At 47.4% G+C, this 22,085-nt stretch overlaps 2 protein-coding genes across 9 annotated transcripts in view; both read left to right on the top strand.

Annotated features, from left to right (window-relative positions):
- The window catches only part of EPB41L1 (erythrocyte membrane protein band 4.1 like 1), a 64,686-nt gene extending 51,933 nt beyond the window's left edge, over window positions 1-12,753 (top strand). For 5 of the 8 annotated variants that reach the window (XM_084296840.1, XM_084296845.1, XM_084296841.1 and 2 more), the window contains 9 exons: window positions 276-383; window positions 1,580-1,978; window positions 3,363-3,470; window positions 3,918-3,998; window positions 4,231-4,293; window positions 5,206-5,301; window positions 6,967-7,047; window positions 8,038-8,154; window positions 9,538-12,753. In XM_084296840.1, coding sequence (XP_084152966.1) covers window positions 276-383; window positions 1,580-1,978; window positions 3,363-3,470; window positions 3,918-3,998; window positions 4,231-4,293; window positions 5,206-5,301; window positions 6,967-7,047; window positions 8,038-8,154; window positions 9,538-9,546 — 1,062 coding nt within the window. In that variant the 3' untranslated portion in view covers window positions 9,547-12,753. The remainder of the gene's footprint in view (window positions 1-275; window positions 384-1,579; window positions 1,979-3,362; window positions 3,471-3,917; window positions 3,999-4,230; window positions 4,294-5,205; window positions 5,302-6,966; window positions 7,048-8,037; window positions 8,155-9,537) is intronic. The other 3 variants (XM_084296846.1, XM_084296843.1, XM_084296842.1) reach the window with 2 other exon arrangements.
- A 758-nt stretch (window positions 12,754-13,511) lies between these two features.
- Window positions 13,512-19,712, top strand: AAR2 (AAR2 splicing factor). The gene is made up of 3 exons (XM_084296498.1): window positions 13,512-14,313; window positions 15,717-15,946; window positions 18,453-19,712. Exons 1-3 carry the CDS (start codon window positions 13,557-13,559, stop codon window positions 18,618-18,620), a joined length of 1,155 nt encoding a protein of 384 aa, XP_084152624.1. The 5' UTR covers window positions 13,512-13,556; the 3' UTR covers window positions 18,621-19,712.
- The last annotated feature ends 2,373 nt before the right edge of the window (window positions 19,713-22,085 follow it).

Below are 22,085 nucleotides of genomic sequence, written 5' to 3'. Positions count from 1 at the left end.
GGAGCAAGAAAGGGAGATGGGGGGTTGGATTCAGGAGGTGTGGCTCTGCCACAGGTGTACATACACCGATCAGCAACATGTCCACGCTTCCAGCTTCACCCCTGCATTTCTTACGTTGATAACCCTTCTTGCTTAGCGCACCAGCCTCACCCATCCTCCCCTGTCTTCGGCAAGCTGGTGGCTGGATGATGAAATAGCTTTCTTCACTCTTGTAAGCATTAGATCAGCTCCTATAGAGTTAATTTCCTTAAAACTAACCATTTTCTCTAATCCAGAGCAAATCTCAGGAACCAAGTGGGGAAGAAAAGGATTTATCTGACCCGTCTGTAAAATCCAGCATGAAAGAAGAGAATTTAAAGACTGCTGTTCCAGTGGTCTTACAGGTCTCACTGCTGTTTTACTAACTGCTTTTTGCCATAGTATGATAGCTCACCTTAAGCAGCTGAGGACTGTATGCTTCCAGCTCCTCTCCCCCTGGTAGAGCTGTTGTGAATGTATTTATACACACACACACACACACAAACACATATGCGGCTGTGTTCCTCTTGCATTTGTTTGACACCCTGTTTCTCATACCTCTCAACCTCCCAGCAGTGCAAACAAAAAGTGCCTTTGCCAGCAGAGCCTGGCACATTGCAGGGGATGGCTCTGGCAACAAATGCTTGGACCAGAGTCCAGGAGGTGGGCTTGCTGTGGCATTAGTGAGATGATTTCTAAGGGAGAAATGCCTAGAGCAAGATGCAAAATAAAGCAAACGCATGGGTCTAGATTTCCCATCACTTCATGACAAAATATGGCAAGAAGAGATGTACCCTCTGATGGCAGAGTTGAGAGGTATGTCTGTGTTTGGGGAGCAGCTAGTGGAGGGAGGTGGTCCCTGGGCTCTGATCGTGCTGTCAATTACACTGACCCAACACATGATCTGATGCCTTAAGAGTCACCCCTGGTTGCGCGAGGCCTTTGGAGGTGGGCTGGTGGGCAGCTGTGGTGTGTCTAGCCCTCCTCCCTCTGGGGCAATGTCCCCCAGTCCCACATGGATGCTCCACTTGGGCTGAGCTCAGTGCAGTTGGCACGCTCCTCTGCTTCTCCTTCACCGTACCTTGCTGATGGGGCCCTTTTCTTTAAAACTCTTCTTTTTTCCCTATGTCTTTTTTTTTTTTTTTTTTTTTTTAATTCCCAGTTTTACCGGTGTATGATAGCATTGGCGTTTGAGCTGTTTCTGAATGTCTCTTGACAGAGCTGTTGTTTTGCATACATCTGCTTTCACCAGGTGCACTGATGTGCCTCTAAGCTGGCCAAGCTTTTCTGTGTGACTGACCCTTTTTTCCAGCGATTAATTACCAGTAGGCTTTTGGCAAAGTCAGATTAAATAACCCTTCTCCCGCCACCCCTGCAAAGTTGCTGCTGTCAGAAAGGTTTCAGTTTCCATGCTTGAGTTGTGTTGAACTCTACTCTGTGATGTTCGCTGCAGCCTTTTCTCCTCCTCTTCCTCCCCCCCTCCTCCGTCAGCGCAGCCCGCGTTGCCACGCCATGCCGTGCTCACTGTCTGCATCTCTCTCCATCATTGTGTCTCATTCAGAGAGCGGGCTTGAGGGAGGGCACCGAGGAGAAAGCTAAGCCACCTCGGCACAGGGCTCCCGAGAGTGACACTGGTGATGAGGAGCAGGACCAGGAGAAGGACGCGGTGTTTCTGAAGGACAGCCACCTGGCCATCGAGCGCAAGTGCTCCAGCATCACGGTCAGTTCAACCTCCAGTCTGGAAGCAGAGGTGGACTTCACAGTGATTGGTGACTTCCACGGAACAGCCTTTGAGGACATCTCCCGGAGCCTGCCCGAGCTGGACAAGGACAAGAGCGAGATAGAAGATGAAGCCCTGGTTTCCTTCCAGCACACTGACAAAGTAGTTCCTGGACTGGAAGAGGATGTCAAAGACAGGGAGAAAGTCTCCCAGCCCAGCACAGATGTCTCCCAGCTAGAGGTACACAGGGAAGCCGTTCCACCAAGATTGCTTCGGTGCTGTCATCTCTCCATGTTCTCTGTCCTGGTGCTTGGTATTGCCTTCATGGTGTGCAGTCCCACATCAATTTGGAAGAGCATGCTAGCTTTCAGACTGCCTGGGTTCCTGTCTGGTGTAAATATTTTACCCTGATGCATGCTCTTGTCTGTCTTGCATGCTTCTTTCTGTTTGGGCAGGGGCATGGCTCTGTCGCATGTTTTGTGCATCTGCTAACCAGAAGAAGTCATCACTGTCTCTTAATACACTGTGTCTGGCTGCCTACCCTGTCCCTCACACCACTACAGCATGTCAGCAGCTGGAAGGGTATGTTTTGCTAACTGATGGCTCTGTCTCTGTATTTTGCATGAAGTCAGTGCCCAGTTTGTACAGCGAAGAGAAATGTGCTGCCAACTATCCTGTCTGCTCATGCCTGGGCAGGAGAGGTTTGCAGAGTAGCCTGTGAGAGCAGCTCTGAAGGTTGTGGGGGACCAGCTATATGCTGGGAGTGCTTACAGCAGGGCTAAGAAAGCTGCATGTGGCACATGTGTGTCTGAGGGGAAGCTGAGTGTATGCTGCTGAGAGGACAGTAGAGCCAGCCCCACCTTGGATGAAATATAGCATGATCTCTGCACGGGACCAGAGCATCTTCTGCTTGGGCCAGTCAGCGCTGGCCACAGCTCCCTAGCCCCAGCCAAGTGAATTCCCCAATTGCTCTCTGGAGCTGCTTGCAGCATGAGTCCAGACCTGGAGCCAGGAAGAAGCTACAAAAGAAAGCAAGTTTCCTCTGAGACAGCCCTTGTTTGGAGCATCATGTGCTGCTGGGCTGTGGGCTTGGATTGTCAACTCCAGCTCTCAGCAGGGGCAGTTGTCTCAGAAATGCTGGGCATATGCTGGAAACCCAAGTTTCCCCAAGTTAGCCTCTATCTGGCAGCCAAGTGTCACTGCAGCTGTCAGGAACTGAAGCAGATCATAGAAATGCCAAAGGTCACAAGAGAAATAGAATTGGTGGGTGAAGACCAATTTGCCCAGCCCTGCGGTATCTGTAAATCTGTCAAAAAAAATCCCTGGCAACCTTGGGATGGAGCATCGGGTCTGATTTGAGGTATGTCAGTCCTGTAGGGCTCTTTGCATGGTAGCTATTAGCCCAGTGTAGCAGCTGGGCTCTGCTCTTGGTCTGGTGAGGGCCAGCATGACACGTGCAGGTTGTCACACACAGTGGCACGTGCAGAAGATTACAGTGGGGCTCTGATCAGGCACACTGGTGCAGGAGGAGCACTGAAGTGTCCTCCAGGCAGGGCTGCCTTGGTGTGCCCAGGGAAGCAGGTTCTGTGGGAGCAGTGGCTGACTTGCCATGTTTCTTCTGCAGTCACGAGCCCTGAAAACGGATGCTGTGACTTTTGGCCTGGGGTTGGGCACAAAGAATCCTGAAGACGCCTCTGCTCCTCACCAGATCAGCACCCCAGAAGCAGCCCAGGTGACATGGCTGGGTCTGTCCTCTTGTGGACCTGCTCTCAGGTGGCTCTGCAGAGCCTAAATCCAGCAAAAACTGGCCCCAGACACCAGTGCTGTGAGGGCCAGTAGCTAAGCTAAGACCATTGGGGTTCTCTGCTTTCTCTTGTCTCGCTGTACTCCCCAGAACATCAATTCAAAGCCTGTCCAAAGTTACTCTGCATTTACTTTTCCATGCAGGCACCCTTGAACCCCTCCCCTACACGTGCTTCCCTTGCCCAGCCTGCCGTGCTGCTGCAGTGCTGGATGTGGCGATGTCTGCAGAGGGGGACGGTCACCGTGTGCTCCGCACTGTGCTGCTGGGCCCACAGGCATTGCTTCCCTGGCAGCAGGGAAGTAAAGCTCCATCTCTGTAGACGTAGCCCCTTCACAGGCACCTCCAGGCTCACGAGGCTGCCTTTGCCTTTGGCAGGTGGAAGGAAGCGCCCTTGGCCACAAAGACACGACAGCTGCTGCTCAGGCAGTCACCGCAGAGACTGTGCCAACAACCTCAGTAAGCGGGGCTGGCCCTCACGGTGCTGGGGTTGCGAACGTCCCATGCCGTCCCCCTGTTTCGGGGAGGGAGGCTGGAACAGGCCGTGCTGCTGGGGTGGGGAGAGGAAGACCTCGCCTTGCCAGCGAAGGCTCTGGGGCGAGCTGCCCTGCTCCAAAGCTGCCCTCTGGAGCTCGCCGCGCTGGCCTGCGCGTTGTGCCCGAGCTCACCTGCCCATGTGCTCTTCTTTCAGGATAACACCACCAAGCCTGGGAAAGGGGCTGGCCCCGTGACAGAACTTCGCTCTGTGTCACCGGTGAGTGGGGTACGGGAGGGAGGGAGGGAAGGAGAGGGGTAGGCAGTCCCTCGGGGCTGTGCTGGCCATCCCGCTGGCCTCCTGCCTTTGCAGCACAGTGACCGTGGCTGATCCCGTGGTACTGGGCGAGAGCAGAAGGGTGCGTGAGTACTGGGGGGCAAGAAGGCTGGGGAACCATGCCTGTGGTGTTTCTCCTGTGGTGCATGTACGCCCTGAGCATCAGCTGAAGGAGGATAATTCCCCAAAATAAAGTAGCCGAGTTCCTGGTGAAGTCTCAAGTGGGCTGATATATCTTTAGCGCTGAGGGTGCTGCCAGACTACCCGGGGTCATGCTTAATGACTCCTAACTCCCTGGAGGTGACAGCCGTCAACAACCCTGCCCAGCAGCAGCCCTTCCTGTATAAAGCATCTTCCTGCTTTGATTATTCCTTTGAAATGGAATCAAGCGTGGCCAAATGCCATGTGCCACCCTATGCTGGTCACCCAGTGAGCCTGGAGCCCAGGGAGGCAGTGCTTGGCTCAGGCTTTCCAGATGCTTCCATGAAAAGCAGAACAAAGTGCTGTGTTTAGGGACAGAGGAAGCCTGAGAGCCCTGCCTTTACAGTGGCTCTAAGGCACTGATGGGCAAGAGTGAGATGCTGTGATCAAATCATCTCCTTGCTGCAGAGACTTTTTTGTTGGTCTAGGCTTGGGGTAGCTGTTCTGCACCGCATGAAAACACCCGTCCAGTCAGAAGCACAGCATGTCATCTTTTCCCTTGCCGTGCTCTCCCCTCAGCAGGGCAGACACGCTCACCTCAGCAACATTGTCCCAGTGGGAAGGTCCCAGACCTTTGGAAGCGCCAAGGGAGCCAGTCCTAAATAAAGGCTCCCCCGTGGCAGCCTCTGCTGACACTGCTGCTCTGTCCTGCAGATCACCGGCAGCTCCGCTGGGAAGGAAGTGCTCACCAGCATATTCAGTGCCACTGCAGAAACCCTCTCCACTTCCACCACTACCCACGTTACCAAGGTAAGAGCATCTCCAAAAGGGGCAGTCAATGTCCCTTGTGCCTTTGGTACCACGTGGCTCTAGTAATTTAAAGTCCTATCAGTGAGCGCTGCTAACTCCTGAGCAAAGATCCTTTTTCCCCTTAGAGACAGGTGAACCCCATCCATTGCTGGTGTCTTGTAAAAAGACTCGTGATCAAAGAACCCAAAGTTCTGCAGGTGACACCAGGCTCGGAGCCAGACACTGATTTGGTGGCTCTTCCTCTCCTCACCTCATCAGTCCCTACAACTGGAGGGTTAGAGAACAAACCTGTGCTCCTGACTCCTTAACTTGTTTCCCCAAGGCCATAAAGTCTCTTCTGATTGCCTTCGGACTTTGTCTTGAAACTTCATTACTGCCTACTTGAAAAAATAGTAACAGGTAATAGTCTGAAGGCTGAAACAAGGCAGGAGGTTTTCTCTTCACGTCCCTAATCCAGGCCCCAGAGAAGCAGCAGACCTCCATGTGAAGTGGGTCTGGTCTGCATATTGGGCCTTCTGTTCCCTTCAGAACGGAGTCTCCCATGACAATGACCTGTCTCTAAAAAGATGCCTTTCCCCTCCTTACAACCTGAAAAAGTGGCTGCTGGCCTGTGGGAGATCATCATCTGGCCCTTTGCTGCACTCCAAGAGCCCCTGGCCCAGTTCAGCCCTGCTGTGCTACATTCAGTGCAGCTAGGCATGACTCCAGGAGATTTCAGACAAGGATAAACTGTGTTAGACTGACTTTGGGTGTTAATCACCCCCATGGACTGTGCCCGAGTGCCATGCCCACCTCTATGTCTTGGTATATTGGGAGGGAGGGGAGTCACTGGATCAAGAAGGAAAAGCAGAGCTTGGCATTGCTGAATTATTGGTCCTCAATGCAGCAGTGGGGATGGAAGAGACTGCATTAGGCTGCCACCAGTGTGTGTGCATCTCCTTGTCCTTGTAACTGGTGTGTGTTAATCCAGGCATACCTCAAGTCAGATCCCTTGTCCAGAAAATCCATAGCACAGCTGCCAGGCACCTCACACCAGTGCCAGAGCACCTCACCTCACCTCAGCTCAGCTATGGGAGCCATGTTCATGTTGGTATATTGGATTTATTAGAGATGGAGTGGCTCTGGCAAGGGCAAGAGATGTTAGAAAATTAAGGAGGTATAGCCGCATCAGAGGACCTCACCCATAGCCAAAGTACACATAAATGGAAGTAGAAACCCAGCAAGAGACCTGAGAAGGCAAGAGTGGTGCTCCACTACCTGCCTGCCACTGGCCCTTTTCCTTTGCTGTTACTCCTACCTTCCCTGTGATTAGCTGTGTCGTGCTAGCTCCAACCATGCACTGAGTCAAGCTTAGGGGGAGATGCATGAAACAACCAGGGAGTTCCTAAGATGATGCTGGCCTTGTCCCTCCTCTGGTGGGCAGTTACTCCTGCCAGGAACTGGATTGTTGGGTGCTCTCCAACTCCTCTCCTTCACACGCAGACAGAGGCAGCATGATGACTTGGCTTCTGAATCTTACTATCTGTCCTGTGACCAAGCGGCTGCAGGCAAGGCCTTGTGTTAGTCTTTTTTCCCCAAAAGCCTGTGGGCTGCAAGGTGTGGGGCTGAGGCAGGGCACTGGTCCTGGGGGGCTGCAAGTGAGTGCTGTGTCTTCTTTTTGTGCAGACTGTGAAAGGAGGATTTTCAGAGACCAGGATAGAGAAACGCATCATTATCACAGGAGATGAAGATGTGGACCAGGACCAGGTAGGAGCACAATACCCTGGCTTTGCCCAGCTGTGGCTGCCCCTGGCTATGTCACTCAGTGCTTCTGGTTCTGGCTTGTACATGTTTGGTCCTTCACTCTGAAAACAGAGCCCTGAGGCCCCAAACCTACCAACACTGCACAGACCATAGAAGGGGGCAGTTGTGTACCTCCAGGAGGTACAGTGGTACTCACGGGAAACCCCAGCTCCATCTCGGAAGGAGTAACATCAGTCATCACCCACTTGGCCTGCAAAAGGACAGGCTTGTTTGGTTTATACTGAGCAAGAGTTCCCAGCCCAGCTCCCATCAGCACCTGTTGCAGAAGTGAAGCAGCAGTACAGATTACGTTTCCAGTTGCCTTTTCTCTGTTGCAATACCCTGCAGTGAGACAAGTTCTCCCTTTCTTTCAGTCTTACTATGGGCTGACTCCCTCCAGGTGACTTTGTTTTGCATCTGCCTCCATGACATAGGAACGAAAAGTGAAAAACTTCTTACTGACATAAATCCCTCAGGCTGCAGGGTCATTTCCCTGTGAGCTAATCCTTTGGGATTTGTTGCTTAAAAAATGAAATTGAAGTTTTAAAGTACTTTAAAGTGATCTTCAGCAGGCTCTAAAATTAATTTTAGATTTTTTAGAATTATAATAAATTTAGTAAAAACACTATTTTAGTTTTTTTCTAGGGTATTTCTGCAGAGAATTGCTGCTCTTCCTTTGCTTGGGTTTCTGAAGGGAGCCTGGGACATTGTGCATCTCTACAGAAAAGACAGCAAATGAAGGGCAGTGCACAAGGCCCCCCAGTGCTGTACAAACACCTGGTCGGTGATAGGTTCCAGCCTTTTCTGCCAGGCCATTATGTGTAGGAATCTCTGCATCTGTGTCTGCCTGGAATCCCATTCAGCTCCAGCTGCTTTTTGTCTGCTGGTTGAGAGCAATGCTAGTACCAGACTTCATGGAAATGTTAATGAATACTTTCATCATTCTGATTTTAGGCACTGGCTTTAGCAATCAAAGAGGCAAAACTACAGCATCCTGACATGCTGGTAACCAAAGCTGTGGTATACAGAGAAACAGAACCTTCTCCAGAGGAAAGAGACAAGAAACCTCAGGTAGGTGGAGAAGTTATCAGGTACAGCTTATACCTGCTGTGTAAGAGATGTATGTAATAAAGCGTGTCTGCATATCCCTGACACCATATCATGTGGAATAACACAGTGAAGTCCTTTGCAGAGGTTCTTCACTGATGCTTGCTTAGGTCTCCATGCGGTTGCATAGGCAGAGCATGCATTTCCACAGTGCATGGGCTTTGCTCACCTTCTGCTCAAACAGCCCGGGCACATTTCCACAGCTAGTCATGGTCGGTATTTGGGACTGACCCCACCAGCTGCAGGTACTGGTAGCAATTGCTGCTGCTTTGTGACACAGGAGTGGCAGCTCTCGGCCAGCAGTTCCAGTATGATGGTGATTGCAGGCATGGCCACATGGCTGTGGTTATAAAGCCAGTGCAACATCACCAGAAGCAATGTTGTATATGTCACCTTGCTCTCCCGCTCAGCAGAGGGGTCAGAACCATTTGCATGTAAAGAGGAAGGACCTGCTCATCTGCCTGGGGCAGGGAGTGAGAGAGGTGATACCAATATGGATAGCCTGAGAAACTTGGCAACAGGTTTTGTAGTCATTCCCAAATATCAGACCAGTATTGGCAAAAGAGGTTTTTATAATCCCTGTTCCCCAGGTTGTCCTTTTAGAACCATGTAGGTGCAGGCAGCAACACACAAGGTTTGCATCTCCCTGCAGGTACCTCAAAGCAGATACAGCTCCGCACACATTTTTCTCCAGGCCAAAACTGGCTTGAGGAGTCCTGCTCTACTCTTACCCCCTTATTCTGACCCCTTTGCTCCCCGATCAGATTGTGACAGCTATTTTGTAGCCATCTGTACAGCAAGGCCATGGCACCTCTCAACAAACATCTGTACTTGAGCAGCTAAGGGGCAGAGGAGCATGTTGAAAAAGGGAAGGGGAACTTTTGAAGGCAGCTTCACTACTGAAAAATGTTTGAGGAGCTCAGTTGCGAGCTAGACAGTACGTTTCAAGAGGCCTCTTGGAAATGGGATTTCATGTTTCTTTATTATATGAAGATTTTCAGTTTGGAAGGTCAGAAAAGGCTGTTGCATCTGTCTACTCTTACTTCCTTTAACACAGTACAAATAAGCCTAGACATTTTTGCATCTCTTAGGGAGCCACTCAATTATAATTTAATGGCCTAAAGTAATCAGTGATCCACTGTATCTCCCCCATACACCAACACCAGCTGAGTGAGAACTCAGAGGTCCTTCTAATGACTGACATCCTGGTAAAGAAGTGAAAACAGTGTCCCTAAATGTTTGCAAATTGACTGTCCATTGCCCTCATACAAACAGGAAACCTGTTATAGTCGAATAAGTCAGAAAAGGAACACCCCATGACCAGTCATTTTCATCTGCCTTGTACAGGAATCTTGACCAACATGTTCTTGGAAGTCAACATCTGTATTCAAACCTGGAGAACAGTGAAGAAGGAGCCTTCATGCTGGATTTGTCAGCAAGACATAGACATCCTGGCTGCAATGTTTACGGCGAGAGACAAAATTTTTAAAAAAGGAATAGCAAATATATTATATATATATATATACATACACACACACACACACATATATATATATATATAAAAACAGGAAACAAAATGCATCCTTGCACTGCTGCTATATGCTGGAAATGAATAGCAAACAACACCAACAACAAACAAAACCACCCTCTTTGCAGATAAATTGAAGAATTTACTGGATTGGTGATAAAATAAGATTATAAAAACATAATTATAACAATAATACAATAAGCCACCATCCTGCATGTTACATTAAAGGATACACAATCATGAGTTCATTTGTTGCACATTAAATGGAAAGGAAAACTGCTTTGCAACAAAGCAAGAAATAAGCAAACTGAAATAAAACAAACACAAGCAGAAGCAAAACCATTCCCCACCTCTGGAAAGAAGAGAGAAAAACATTGAGTTTATTACTTTAGAGTTATTTTCCGATTTGGAAGTTTGATTTCGCCCTTCTCCTCATTCCATGCTGGTTCTTTTGCATCTTTTGGGGTTCTGTTAACTCTTCCCCTTCTCTGTGCACTTGTCCAACCTCTTGTTCTCTGAAGGTATTTAAGAATTGATTTCATTTCAAACAAAACAAATTATATGTATATGGTTTCTCATTTATAAAAATGCAGCCTGTAGGGGTTTCATATGGATGTGCATTTAAGTTATGTATATTATTATATATAACAAGGGGGGAGGGGGGGAACAATACTGAAATAATTCAACAGCACTGGTAAACATGATGACATTTTTAAATTATTACTTATTTGATTGACTGTGGTTGGTGTATTTTGAGACTCTTAGATCACATTGGGACTCTTAGTCCTGCAAGAAGAGAACAGGGAAGGTGTCAGCCGCTGCTGTTTGGAGGGAGGAAGGGGAGAGAGAGAGGTGGGAGAAGTCCTGCTGACTGATCCACATGACAGAGGAGGGCTGGGTTTCCTGTTGCAGTATGTGGTGTTTGGAAAAGGTTGCTCAGTGGTGAGTTGGCAGGGCAAGGAAGGAGGTTCAGGCTGCTCGCAGGCCTAGATCCTCTCCCTGGCTCCCACCCAAAGGCATCAGCATCAGCTGGGATCAAGGTTGCAGCTGCAGGACCATGTTCATCACTTCTCTTCAGCTCATTGAGCTGTGAAGACTTTTGGGTTGTTTTGGATTGATTTGCATTGTTTCTGGACCCCAGTAATGCAATTACTTAAGATTTGTAGTAGGAGGGGTCGGAGGCAGAATAGTTGTTTCTGCCCTGCTTTCCTTCCGCCCCGGCTGCGATGGTTAGTGATGGTGATGGCAGAGCAATGGCAGTCCTTCCCTGTCCTTGCCTCCAGGTGCTGCCCAAGGGCAGGCAGTAGAGAGACCACGTTGTCTCCATCACTGCAGTGTCCCAAATGTACGAGGCTGGATGACAGAGCCTGGTTCTTCTATGTAAGGGGGCATGTGTCAAGGAGATACCAGTGAAGCTGCCTGCCCCACAACTCACGATGACTCTGCCTTTAGAGACAGACCTTCTCTATGGCTGCCTTTGGAAGGGGATTATGGGCCAAGCCCAGGGTCTTGTACACTGTGAACCAGGCAGTTAGACTTGGAACAAAAATCAGAAAGGAAAGGAAATTAACACATTTCCGTTTTGGGATTATCTCTATCTCCTGCGTAAACAGAAGGGCCCACAATTCTGCACCATTTTGCCTTTAGTCTCCCATCCTTCACATAGACTGCCCAGAAATAGGTGCATTTAACCGGTTTCTGCAATGGATCTGAGGATGACGGTGAGCAGGGAGAGCCTGAACCATTAGGATGTTGTGGGCAGACCTGCCTTACCAAATCTTCTGTCCTGGTCTCTGGCAGCCTTGGATCATCAACTGCTTGCTATTATGTCCTCATGAAGTCTGTTCTCCTTCTGGTGTATAGGTTTCCCCCGCAAGCATTGAAGACTTGAGCACAGGCTACTTGGACAGTGGACAGAGCTGATGGCTGATGCCAGTGCAGTCATGTTCCTGAAGAAGTTGGTTATGGGGTCTCCCTCAGCTTCTGTCTGAGTGTGTTCATCTGCTTGTGACCTGCTGCTTTTAGAGACCAGACCCCAAAACAGAAAGAATTAAGCCAGTTGCAGAGAGGCTAATTTTCTCTCTTTCCTTTTTATATACATCCAAGCCAGCTGTCAATAGCAGTCACACTTTCAGAGGGACACACCGGGTGACAGAGGACCAGTTCTCAGTGCCTGCACAGGGCATCTAGCCCTTCTTGCCTATTAGCAATGACCTGCACACCGTGCTGGTTGTTCTTCAGCACACTGTAGTTTGTACTCAGAGGAGACCATGTGGCTTTGCTGCCCTTACAACCAACCACAGGCCACTCTGAAGATAGATACCTGCATTTTTCATCATGTGTACCATTATAAAAATGAAGGTTACTCTTTAAATTAGGGGCCTTACACAGTTAGAATTGATGTGAGTTTGGACTCAGACTAGTTATGTGTGGAGTGAATGGATCCAGTTCCCTGGCTTCCGTAACTTGTTTAATGGGGGTGACGATGTTCAAAAAAAAAAAAAAAAAAAAGAAAAGAAAAAAAAAAAGAAAAAGAAGAAAAAAGGAAAGAAAGAAAAAAAAAAAAAAGGAAAAAAGTTCACTGCTTGTTCACCTGGTGAGGTGTGGGTTTCTGCTGCTCAGCAACAACTGATGCCCCTGCAGGCTTGGCTCTTGCAGCCTGCCCCTTGTGTTGCTGCCGTTTTGGATAGCTGATTACCATTTGTTTTCTTCCAGGGGCCTTTCTGTTGAAAGGAATGAGAGACATGAGTGCCTGTTTTTACCTGATCCCATAAATCCATTCCAAACCTGGCCTGCAATTGCATGAGTAATATTAACAGTAACAATAACAATAAATATTTATTTTTATTTGAAAAGCACCTTACCAATCAGCTGCAGTGCTCTGTTGTTCCTTCACTAACTCCCGTTTTCTCTTCCCTTGTTCTTCTTCTCCCCCCTTCGGTCATACTCCTTTTCAGTGCTCGGTGGTGTATGCGTGTGTGCTCACTGTTCTTGTATTCAATAAAAGTGAAATAAATGTGTTTGATGCTAAACCAGCTTGTGGCTTCATTGGACTCTTTCCCACCAAGAGGATGGACCAACTGGGGGGTGGGGGGCATGTCCAACCAGGTTTTCTGCACGTTAAAACACTGGCCTCTCCCTTGTATATAGCAGAGACGCCAGTTTGGGTATTGCTGTCTAATGGGGAGGTGAAAGAAAGTCAGGTGTTCTTTATGGCTTATCCCTCAGCTGTGCTGTGTGGTGTGTTTGTATGATGCAGTTAGGAAGGCTATAGTGGTCGTGAAGATGTTCAAAACACAGGGAGGAGGGGGCTGCGCTTGTCTTTGAGGAGCTTCCCCTGCCCTGGGAGGTAATGCTGCTGTCCGGGTGTCTGTCCCGGGCTCTCGGTCTGTCTGTCCCACCACGGGGCTCTGGGTGTGCAGCTAGGGGCTGACTGCCAGCTTCGGGGGCTGGATAAGCGACAGTCCTTCCTGGGGGGGAGGAGGGACGCGATTTTGGGTCGAAACGAGGCAACTGCTGGCTTTGGAGCGGGAGGCAGCTCTCTAGGAGCAAGGAGGGGGGGGCACAGGAGAAGGGCTCCGGTTGCCAGGCGGGGAGACCTGCGGCAGCGTGGGACTGTGGGCAGGGAGAGGATCCCTGGAGGCACCCTGCGAAGTGCGGGGAGCCCCGGAGAGCCTTTGTGGCCCCAGCGGGCCCGGAACGGCGGCGCTGAGGCGTGGGGCTGCCCGGGCGCTTTCGGGGAAGGAGCGGGCGGGGCGGAGCGGGGCAGGGCCGCCTCTCTCTGCGGGGCCGCCCGGCGCTGGCGATCGCAGCGAGCCGAGCCCAGCCGAGCTGAGCCATGTCGGGGCCGCAGCTGGACCCCGAGCTGGCCAAGCGCCTCTTCTTCGAGGGCGCCACCGTGGTGGTGCTGGGCGTGCCCGAGGGCACCGAGTTCGGCATCGACTACAACAGCTGGGCCGTGGGGCCCCGCTTCCGCGGCGTCAAGATGATTCCCCCCGGCGTCCATTTCCTTCACTACAGCGCTGCCAGGGGAGCCGGCAGCCGGGAGACGGGGCCGCGGGCGGGCTTCTTCCTCAGCCTGCAGCGCCGCGAGGTGCGGGTGCTGCGCTGGGACGCCGGCAGCGAGGCGGTAGACCTGGCGGCCCCAGCTCCAGGGGAGGCTGAGGCCTTCAGGGAGAACCTGCAGGAGATGGACAAGTTCCTCGGGCCCTACCCGTACGAGAGCTTGAAGAAGTGGATTTCCCTCAGCAGCTTCATCAGCGAGCCGGTGGTGAGGAAGCTGCAGCCGGAGAGCGGGCAGATCAGCGCCTTCTCCGAGGTGCTCCCGGTTGCGTCAGGGAAGCACAGCGAGGACCGTGCAGGGCAGAAGCTGCCCCCGTACGATGCGGGGTGCAGGAGCTACGCCGAGGGCATGGCACGGCTCCCCGAGATGAAGCCGAGGGCTGGCACTGAGATCCGATTCACAGAGCTGCCAAAGCAGATGTACCCAGATGGGGCTACTCCGGAGGAGATAACCAGGCACAGCATGGACCTGAGCTACGCGCTAGAAAAAGTGATCAACCAGCGATACGCCAGCCAGCCTCAGGATTTGCTCGGTGAGTACGGAGTGTCCCACTTGGGTGCTTAGGAAAAATGAAGTCGTTTCACCGTAAAAATGAGAGCCCCAGCGTGAAGCCTTTGGACTTTGTCCACGTGTGGCCTTTTAAATGCGTGACTGCACGGGACAGAGAAAGTTTTTGGGGCTGCAGTCTGCAGGGCCTGTATTATTAGTGGTATCAGGGTGCGAGTGCTCACATTCATAGTGTCTGTTGCTTCTCTTGCTCCTGGGTGCTGCACTAATACATTTAGAGCCTGGATTGCCTCACATTAAGTCAAAAGCATCCACTGCAGCTGGCTGTGGTTGGGGGGCACTGCAGATCCCCCCCTGGCCAGCAGGCACAGCATGCTGCTGCTGGTGTGCAGGTGCCAGCCTGGCAATTTGGCTATGAAATGGTTTGAGGACAGAGCCAGTAGGGTCCTGGGAGCATTGAACAGGGCTGAACATTGCAGTTCTCAGATTCTTCTCCCCTTTCTGGTGGTGTGCTGGTATCAGTTCACCAGCAGGCACCAGCAGGGAGGCACATGGAGATCCTGTACTGGAGCTGCGCCTCCTGGTCACAGTGCTGTAATTACTTGCTAGCCTTCTCTGACAGCTTGTGATACAAATAAATATCAAATCTGTGGCAGTCCTGGGGGGTGTGTTCAGTGGCAGCATGGACAAAGGACATGAGCCAGAGCGACAGGATTGCTGAGCTTTGGAGTAAGCCTTTGTTTTTCCCTTCATCCATCTTTTCTATATTAATGTTATATAGTTCATTCTTTATCAAAATTGTTGTAGACAATTCTAGAATACACAAAGAGCTGATTACATTGTCATATGTTAAGTTTCCCAGAGCCCTGGGAAATGGTGACACCATTTTTCTGGCTGATGCTAAGCATCCAGTGAGGACATGTCCTGGCTCTTAATTCAATGATGGAAAAACATCCATTAATCCAATGCTCACCTCTTCCAGTGTTCCAGCACCCTTCTGCTCAAAGGCATTTGCACTCCTGTATGGCTTTAGAAACCCAGGTACAGGAGGAACAAATGCTTGCAGAGTACCAGCTGTGTCTGTTTTTATAATGGTGTATCCTGAGTGTTTTTAAGAAGATGGACAACACTGGAAGTCCTAAGGTAGCTCTGTACTTTGATTTCCAGCACAGTCACTCTCCGAAGATGATCATTAGAGTTACAGCGAGCTCTGCCCAGTTATGCTAAAGCTGAAGAACAGAGCATTAGGAAATAGTATTTGGAGTATCAATTGCTGTTAGCAGAATCACTTGGAAGGCAGAATTTTGTTTATATGCAAAAGTTAAACCAAGCAGCTATGCAGTCATTTACAGAGATTTTAAGAGGACGTGTACTTTGGATATTGTTTAACTTATGTAGCTTTTATTTTGTTTTGTTCAATATGTGCAGCTGAGTTGCAGTTTGCTTTTATCTGCTTCCTGATCGGGAATGTATATGATGCATTTGAACACTGGAAAAGACTCTTAAATATTCTGTGCCGTTCTGAAGTTGCTGTTGGAAAGTATCAAGACCTTTACACCAATCTCATCTTTGTGCTGTATCACCAGCTCAATGAAATCCCATCTGATTTTTTTGTGGACATTGTCTCCCAGGATAACTTTTTAACCAGCACCTTACAGGTACGTCTGTGACTATCCCTTGAAAAATGGGAGTGGGAGGAGAGGACTTACAGAAATGCCACTTGCTTGTCATCCCCAAGCTTGATCTGATGATGAGTTTAATGATGAGTTTTATTGATCTTCTGCCTAGAAGAGTTTGAAGTATTATCAATTTGAGTTAGTCCACATGCACAGAGGCCAGCAAAGTGAGGCAGTGAGATAAAAGACAAATGAAGATAGCTACAACACAGAATGGGGACTGTGTCTGTTTTGTTGTTTTCCTTGCAAATAATGCTGGAAGTAGTCTGGTAACATTAGCACAGTTTTAGAGTTCTGGAGCAGCTCATCTAATGTGACTGGATTGTACCAGCATACTTTTTCTAAAAATGATTCATGCTTTTAGCTGCATTAAGCTGAACAGCTGTGAGAGAGGCTGAGCAAGTGCAAGATGATGTCTGTTGATATTTTTTAAAGTATTTATTTTTTAGATTTTCTTCCCCCAAATACCATTCATTTAAAAAAAAAAAAAGGGAAAAAAAGTGTAGCACAAAATACTGATGATGATAATTTTTGGTCAGCTTGAATGGTATGATTAGCATGCAGAAAAGTTGAAGTTAAAATTATTTAGTTTAGGGCATTGATAGTATTTAAATTTTAGTATTTAAATAGTATTTAATTTTTTTTAAATAGTATTTAAATTTTAGGGCATTGATAGTATTTAAATTTTATTGCCATTCCTGCTCGTTTTATACAAAGGTAAAGGTTTCCTAGAATTAAATTCTCACTCATAGGAAATCTATGGTTAGTCCAAAATGTAGAAATGCTCTGCTTATACTGAGGTGGGCCTGAGCAAATCTATAAACCAGCAGCAGTAAAGCCACTTACTTCCACTCACTTTAACCATGCGAACAGATCAGCAAATAGACAGAAATTTCATATCTAAGGAAAACTTAGATTAAAAAAAAAGCCATAACCAAATACACTGGTAAAACTCAGCAATAGAAATTTAATCACAGCAGGAACCAGTAGTAAGTTATGTTAGAGATGCTTGTGGCAAATTGGTATTGCATTCTCCTTTCTTAGGGAATGGTTTCTTTTCTCTAGTTGTAACTCCAAGATCCTGCTGTACATTTTGGAGAGGGGGGGGGGGGGCTGAAGCAGTGCTAGGGAGTTGTGTTACCCAGTCTCTTCATGTGCACAGTCAGCAGAGTTAACAGTCTTACTTGGATGTGGACAGGTGGATGGAAGTGCCAAATGGGAGAGGCTGGGGGGTGTTATCTGTGTGTTCAGCTTTGAGCGCAGCAATTTTATCTTTGGAGTTTGATCTAAAGCAGGAAGAGTGCAGCATAACCTCCATTGAGTATGCAACCTTGACAATGTTTAAAGAAAGAAAGATTGATGAAATAAGTTATGAAATTTAATGTGCAATTCATTGAGGAGAAGTGGGAGGTATAATCTTTTAATCTTTTTTGTCATAGCGGTCTTTCTGTGTAAGGGAGCTGTGTTACCAAGAGTTAGTTTTACACTACAACGATCAAGGAATGGGCAAACGATCATAAGCAAAGCAACAAACTTTGCTGTTCATTGTCAGTGTTTTATGCAGCTGTCAGTGGGTCTCTTCCAAGTAAGAATTAGTTTTTTACCCCAAGCAGTTTTTCCTTCAATTCCATTGTGCAATGAAATTTTTCTTTGACTTCTGAATTATAAATTGCTTCCTATGGAAATGAATTCTGGACCACAAGTTTGGTATAGGATCAGAAGTGGGCTGATAAAAGATGGGATTTCAGGATAAATGACCTGTTTAATCATACAGAAGTACTTTAACTCTTAAAATGCCAACAGGAGGCTGTGAATTTATGAAAAGTTTACAGATTTGTGCGTTTGAATGGTGGGGAGGAGCCAGCCTCAATGGTTATTCCAGATTTCAGTGCCCTGTGCTGAAATGAATAGCTGTGCTCGGAATAACTGGACTTTTTCAAGAGAGCTCCCATTCCTTTCTTACCTTCAAGACATTTTATTGCATTTCCTCTATGTTTCCTAAGGTGTTGATTATACGATATTACAAAAACACTCTGGGAGATCTCGTGGTCCATCCAACCGTGGAAAAAAAATGGTATAATTACCTGTTGGCCTTGTTGATTCATGCTGTAAAATTGCATATGTGGCAGATAAAAATTCACAGTCTCTTTTTTTTCCCTCCTGCTCTGCTAGAGGGTTTTTCTTGCTCACACTTATGTGTTGCAGAATTCTGAAATATGCTTATTTAATAACATATTTACTTCTGCTTGAAACAGTTATTACCTTAGTGCAAATATTTCTAAGGCTAACTCAGTGGAATACAAGCAGAACGTCTGTCTGTCTTGGCTATGGGATGAGAAACAAAGTGCAGGCTTTGCACTTAGGTTGCCCCAAAGCTGTTTTCCAGGATATCTAATCCTAACTTTAAACTTTATGTGGTACACACTGTTGGTGATACACAGTTTGTGCCACAGCTGAGTTCTTACTGACATTTGCTCTGTTCTTTTAGGTGTTTTTTTCCTACACATGCAATGCTGCCGTTGAAAGGACCCTAAGGAACAAGGCTGAAAAATTCAAGGCTCATCTAACGAAGAAATTCAAGTGGGACTTTGAGGCAGAGCCTGATGACTGTGCTCCTGTAGTGGTAGAACTTCCTGAGGGTGTGCAGGTGGACTAAGCAAATCACCCACTTAAAAACACCTTTTTAAAGAACTTTGTCTCTACACCCTCTTTAACTTTTCCAGCTTCCTAAAGTCTGTTTCTGCACCTAATTCCTCTTTGTGCTGTAGGAACAAATGTAGAAAACATGGAAGGAGGAAGGATACGTCACCTCATGAGAAGATCAGAGTTACTGGAGCTGTTTGAATACAGTTGTATGGATGCTTTGGACACTTCGTTTCTGTTTTCTAGCTCTTCTGCAGCAACTTCTCATTCTATACTGAACCAACTACTAGACCCTTGGTCTCTTCTGTCCTCCTGGACTGGAGGTTGCACCCAGTTCAGACAGAAACTGCATTTAACGCTTGGAGCCTTTACTGATCGTGTTTGCTGTCTCAGGAGTGAGGAGTGTAAGCCCACAGTAGGTCATCACAGCTTTTTGCAACCTGAGCCCAAACTGTGAATGGGGAACCTCTGCTTTTCTAGGCTTGAATTACAGGAATATAACCAGAACTGTTTCAAAACTGTTGGAGACTTATGCTGCTTACTGTGATTTATTCCCATGTTGTGGTGGAGGACTCAAAGCCACAGCAGAATTCAGGCCTATTTTATACCACTTTTATACCGCTAATACTGATATTTTATACTGCTAATACTGAGATAGCTTTTCTTCTAATTCTGTTGAAGCTTTTGTATTTACTGCAGATGCTCTGTTTAGCATGATGTAAACAAATGTTAAAGGTTTGGTAATGAGAAATATAGTGACTGGACAATAGTCACACAGGTTTTAACAGAGGAGAGCCGGTTTAAGATAAAAGGTCAGACTTTCACATGAACTGGACACTTCCACTTTGTTGTAAACAGAAATCTCAAGTGCTTTCACAGGTGATGGTCTTTTCTTTCTCCTCATCCCCACAAGGTAGGCTGTAAGAAAATTCTGTGGGGCTCATTCAGAGCTGCACAAGGATTTAGTCCTGTAACTTGCTTGTTACTTTCTTAGCTGTTAGACTCCTTCAGGTATTTGTTTGTATGCATGTCTAACAAAATTACATGCTTGTTAGTCTGTAAAGTTTAAAATAAATCTTACTCTCCTGGCCTTGCCTACAGAAAACATCTGTACAAATTTTTTATGAATTATTTAGCCCAAGCTTTTGGTATTATGACACTGCTGTGTCCCTCACTTTGGGATGTCCAGTGTCACAATGGTATCCGTGTTATCAAAGGACAACTCATAGTACAATGGTACATGGCATGATGCAGAGATGTTCTAGGAAGGAGGTATGTGGTGATGTGGTGATATAATCAGGAACTTACCACAGGAATCAGCTGTCACAAGCCCTTGTGTGCTGCTTCATTACCATTTCCTCACTTTCCCTACGGGATTCAAACTCCATTACTCTGTTGTCTTGATTTGTCCATTTTAAATAGACTCAGTATTGACCAAATGCTTTTAGGGGAGGTTACTCCAAATTGGTGAGTGTTTTGTTCTTAAATCTTTCTTTACATGCTTTTTGTCCTTGAGATCTTGTATACTGTTTGACTGTGCTCTTCTCCTGCCTTGCTCTTTGTTTGCTTATATCCACAGGGGGTACTGTTTTTGCAGTTGCCATTTGGACAAATAATTTGTAAGGAGTATTTCCAGATTTGATGAAAGATGCCTTTCAGTTTGTTGGCTCTTTGCACCAACCTGATGACTGGTTCTGTTGCTTTGGAGCAGAACAGGGGTTACTGATGTAAGTAAGCAGCAAAGGTAGCATGGAGCCCAGGGACCTTCCTGTGTGGAAGGGAAACAGGAGGATTAGTGCTCTGCTTTTCCTGGCTCAAAACCAGCCTGTCCCAGCAGCCTCTGTGACTCTCAGCAGACTGTCCTGGCAGTGCTCGCACTTGTTTGATGGATAGGTTAGTTTGAATGTGTCTTTGGAAATTAATTATTGGTTTTTGTTTTTGAGATTTAACAAAGCGTGTAAGAGCCAGATTCCTATAACGAACTACACTGTTAGCAACCAAGAACAGAAAATGTAATTGTCCTTCCATTGTGCTTTTTTTTTTCCTTTTTGCAAGGTTGTAATAGCAAGAGGTAATATCTTTAATTAGACCCACAAAACAGGTGGGGAAGAAATAGGCCTTTGGGGAAACTGTTGTTAGATGTGGAACAGAAGTGGTGAACATTCAGCTAAATACAGGTTGAGGTCAGGTGCTCAGAATTCACCTCTGTTACATGAATCAATTGCATACTTGAGGGGAAGAGGGAAGCTGGCACATACAAAGCAACATAGGTTGGTTGTTGGCAAGGGGAGGGGGGTCGTAAATCTGGGAGGGGAAAGAGGAAGGCTGTTATTCTTGCTGAAGTCTGCAGGAAGGAGGATATAAAAGGAAAGTTGTAACGTGTAATGGAAGAAATATTTTCTTGCCTTTATATAGCCTAAGGTGATCTGTTGCTATAATAACACTACCCCTTCTTTCCAGCTAAGACAGATATAATAATCTGGAAGCAAAAGAGAGATTTGTGTGTGTGTGTAAATATACATTACTGCAAGTTAATGAAGTGTAAGAGGTGATGTCAGCAATGAATTAGGGTCAGGCTGAGCAGCTTCTGGTGCATTGTGAAGTAGCACTGATGTGTGAGGTATGTTGGCTTTCTGATTATGTAGAGAGTTGTCCAGCTGCCAGAGTTGTGCAAATGAGGCAAACTGGTATTGTTTCTGTCCTGTGACTTGTGCTTGCACTGCAAATTGTCTTGAAGCTTGGACTCTGCTCAGTACTGGGTGAGGCTAATCACTTAGAGATCTACAATGGCATGAGCTGACCACTGGATACCCTGAAGATGCACTGGAAACCACGTCTACGATGCAAAGCTCATTGTGGTTATATTCAACCCTGAGAGCCACCATTCCATTTTTTTCCCTTTACTCCTAGGCTCAGTAACATTAGCCAAACCAGAGTTTTGAGACTCAGTGATATTTATTCTGTTTGTGATGGCCTCTGTTCTCCTGCACCAGACTGAAGAGAGTTGCTCCTGTTTCATCGACCCTGCAGGTTCAAAGATGTGAAACCATCTAGCTGGGGTTGGAGAAAGCTGCCCTCCCGTCCCAGTGCTGTGGCACTCCCTTATTTTGTTGGGAAAAGAAATGGCCTGCCAGTTAATGCTGCTTCCTTTGCCATTCGACCTCCATCTTTCCCACTGTCAGAAAGACAGATGGACCATTTCCATTGTTTTTCAGGTGGACTGCTGCTGATGGCTTCATTGTGTCACCAATGAACATCTACAGTGTAGTTTTGCAGTTTGTTTTCACGTGGGAACTATCTCACCAGTGTTTTAGCTCCTGTGACAGCAATGCTTGCAAACCTCGCACAGCACCAAGGCCATGCAGTGTTAACGCTGTGCAGACAGGTAGAGATATTTTTGTCTGCAGTGCAAACTGAAGATGAAACCGAGCAGATGCTGAAGCTGTAGAAAACAATCACTGACACTGCATAGCTTGTT

Source organism: Netta rufina (assembly GCF_964035555.1).
Source record: "Netta rufina genome assembly, chromosome: 16".
NCBI lineage: Eukaryota > Metazoa > Chordata > Aves > Anseriformes > Anatidae > Netta > Netta rufina.
This window is presented reverse-complemented; position numbering and strand designations above follow the sequence as displayed.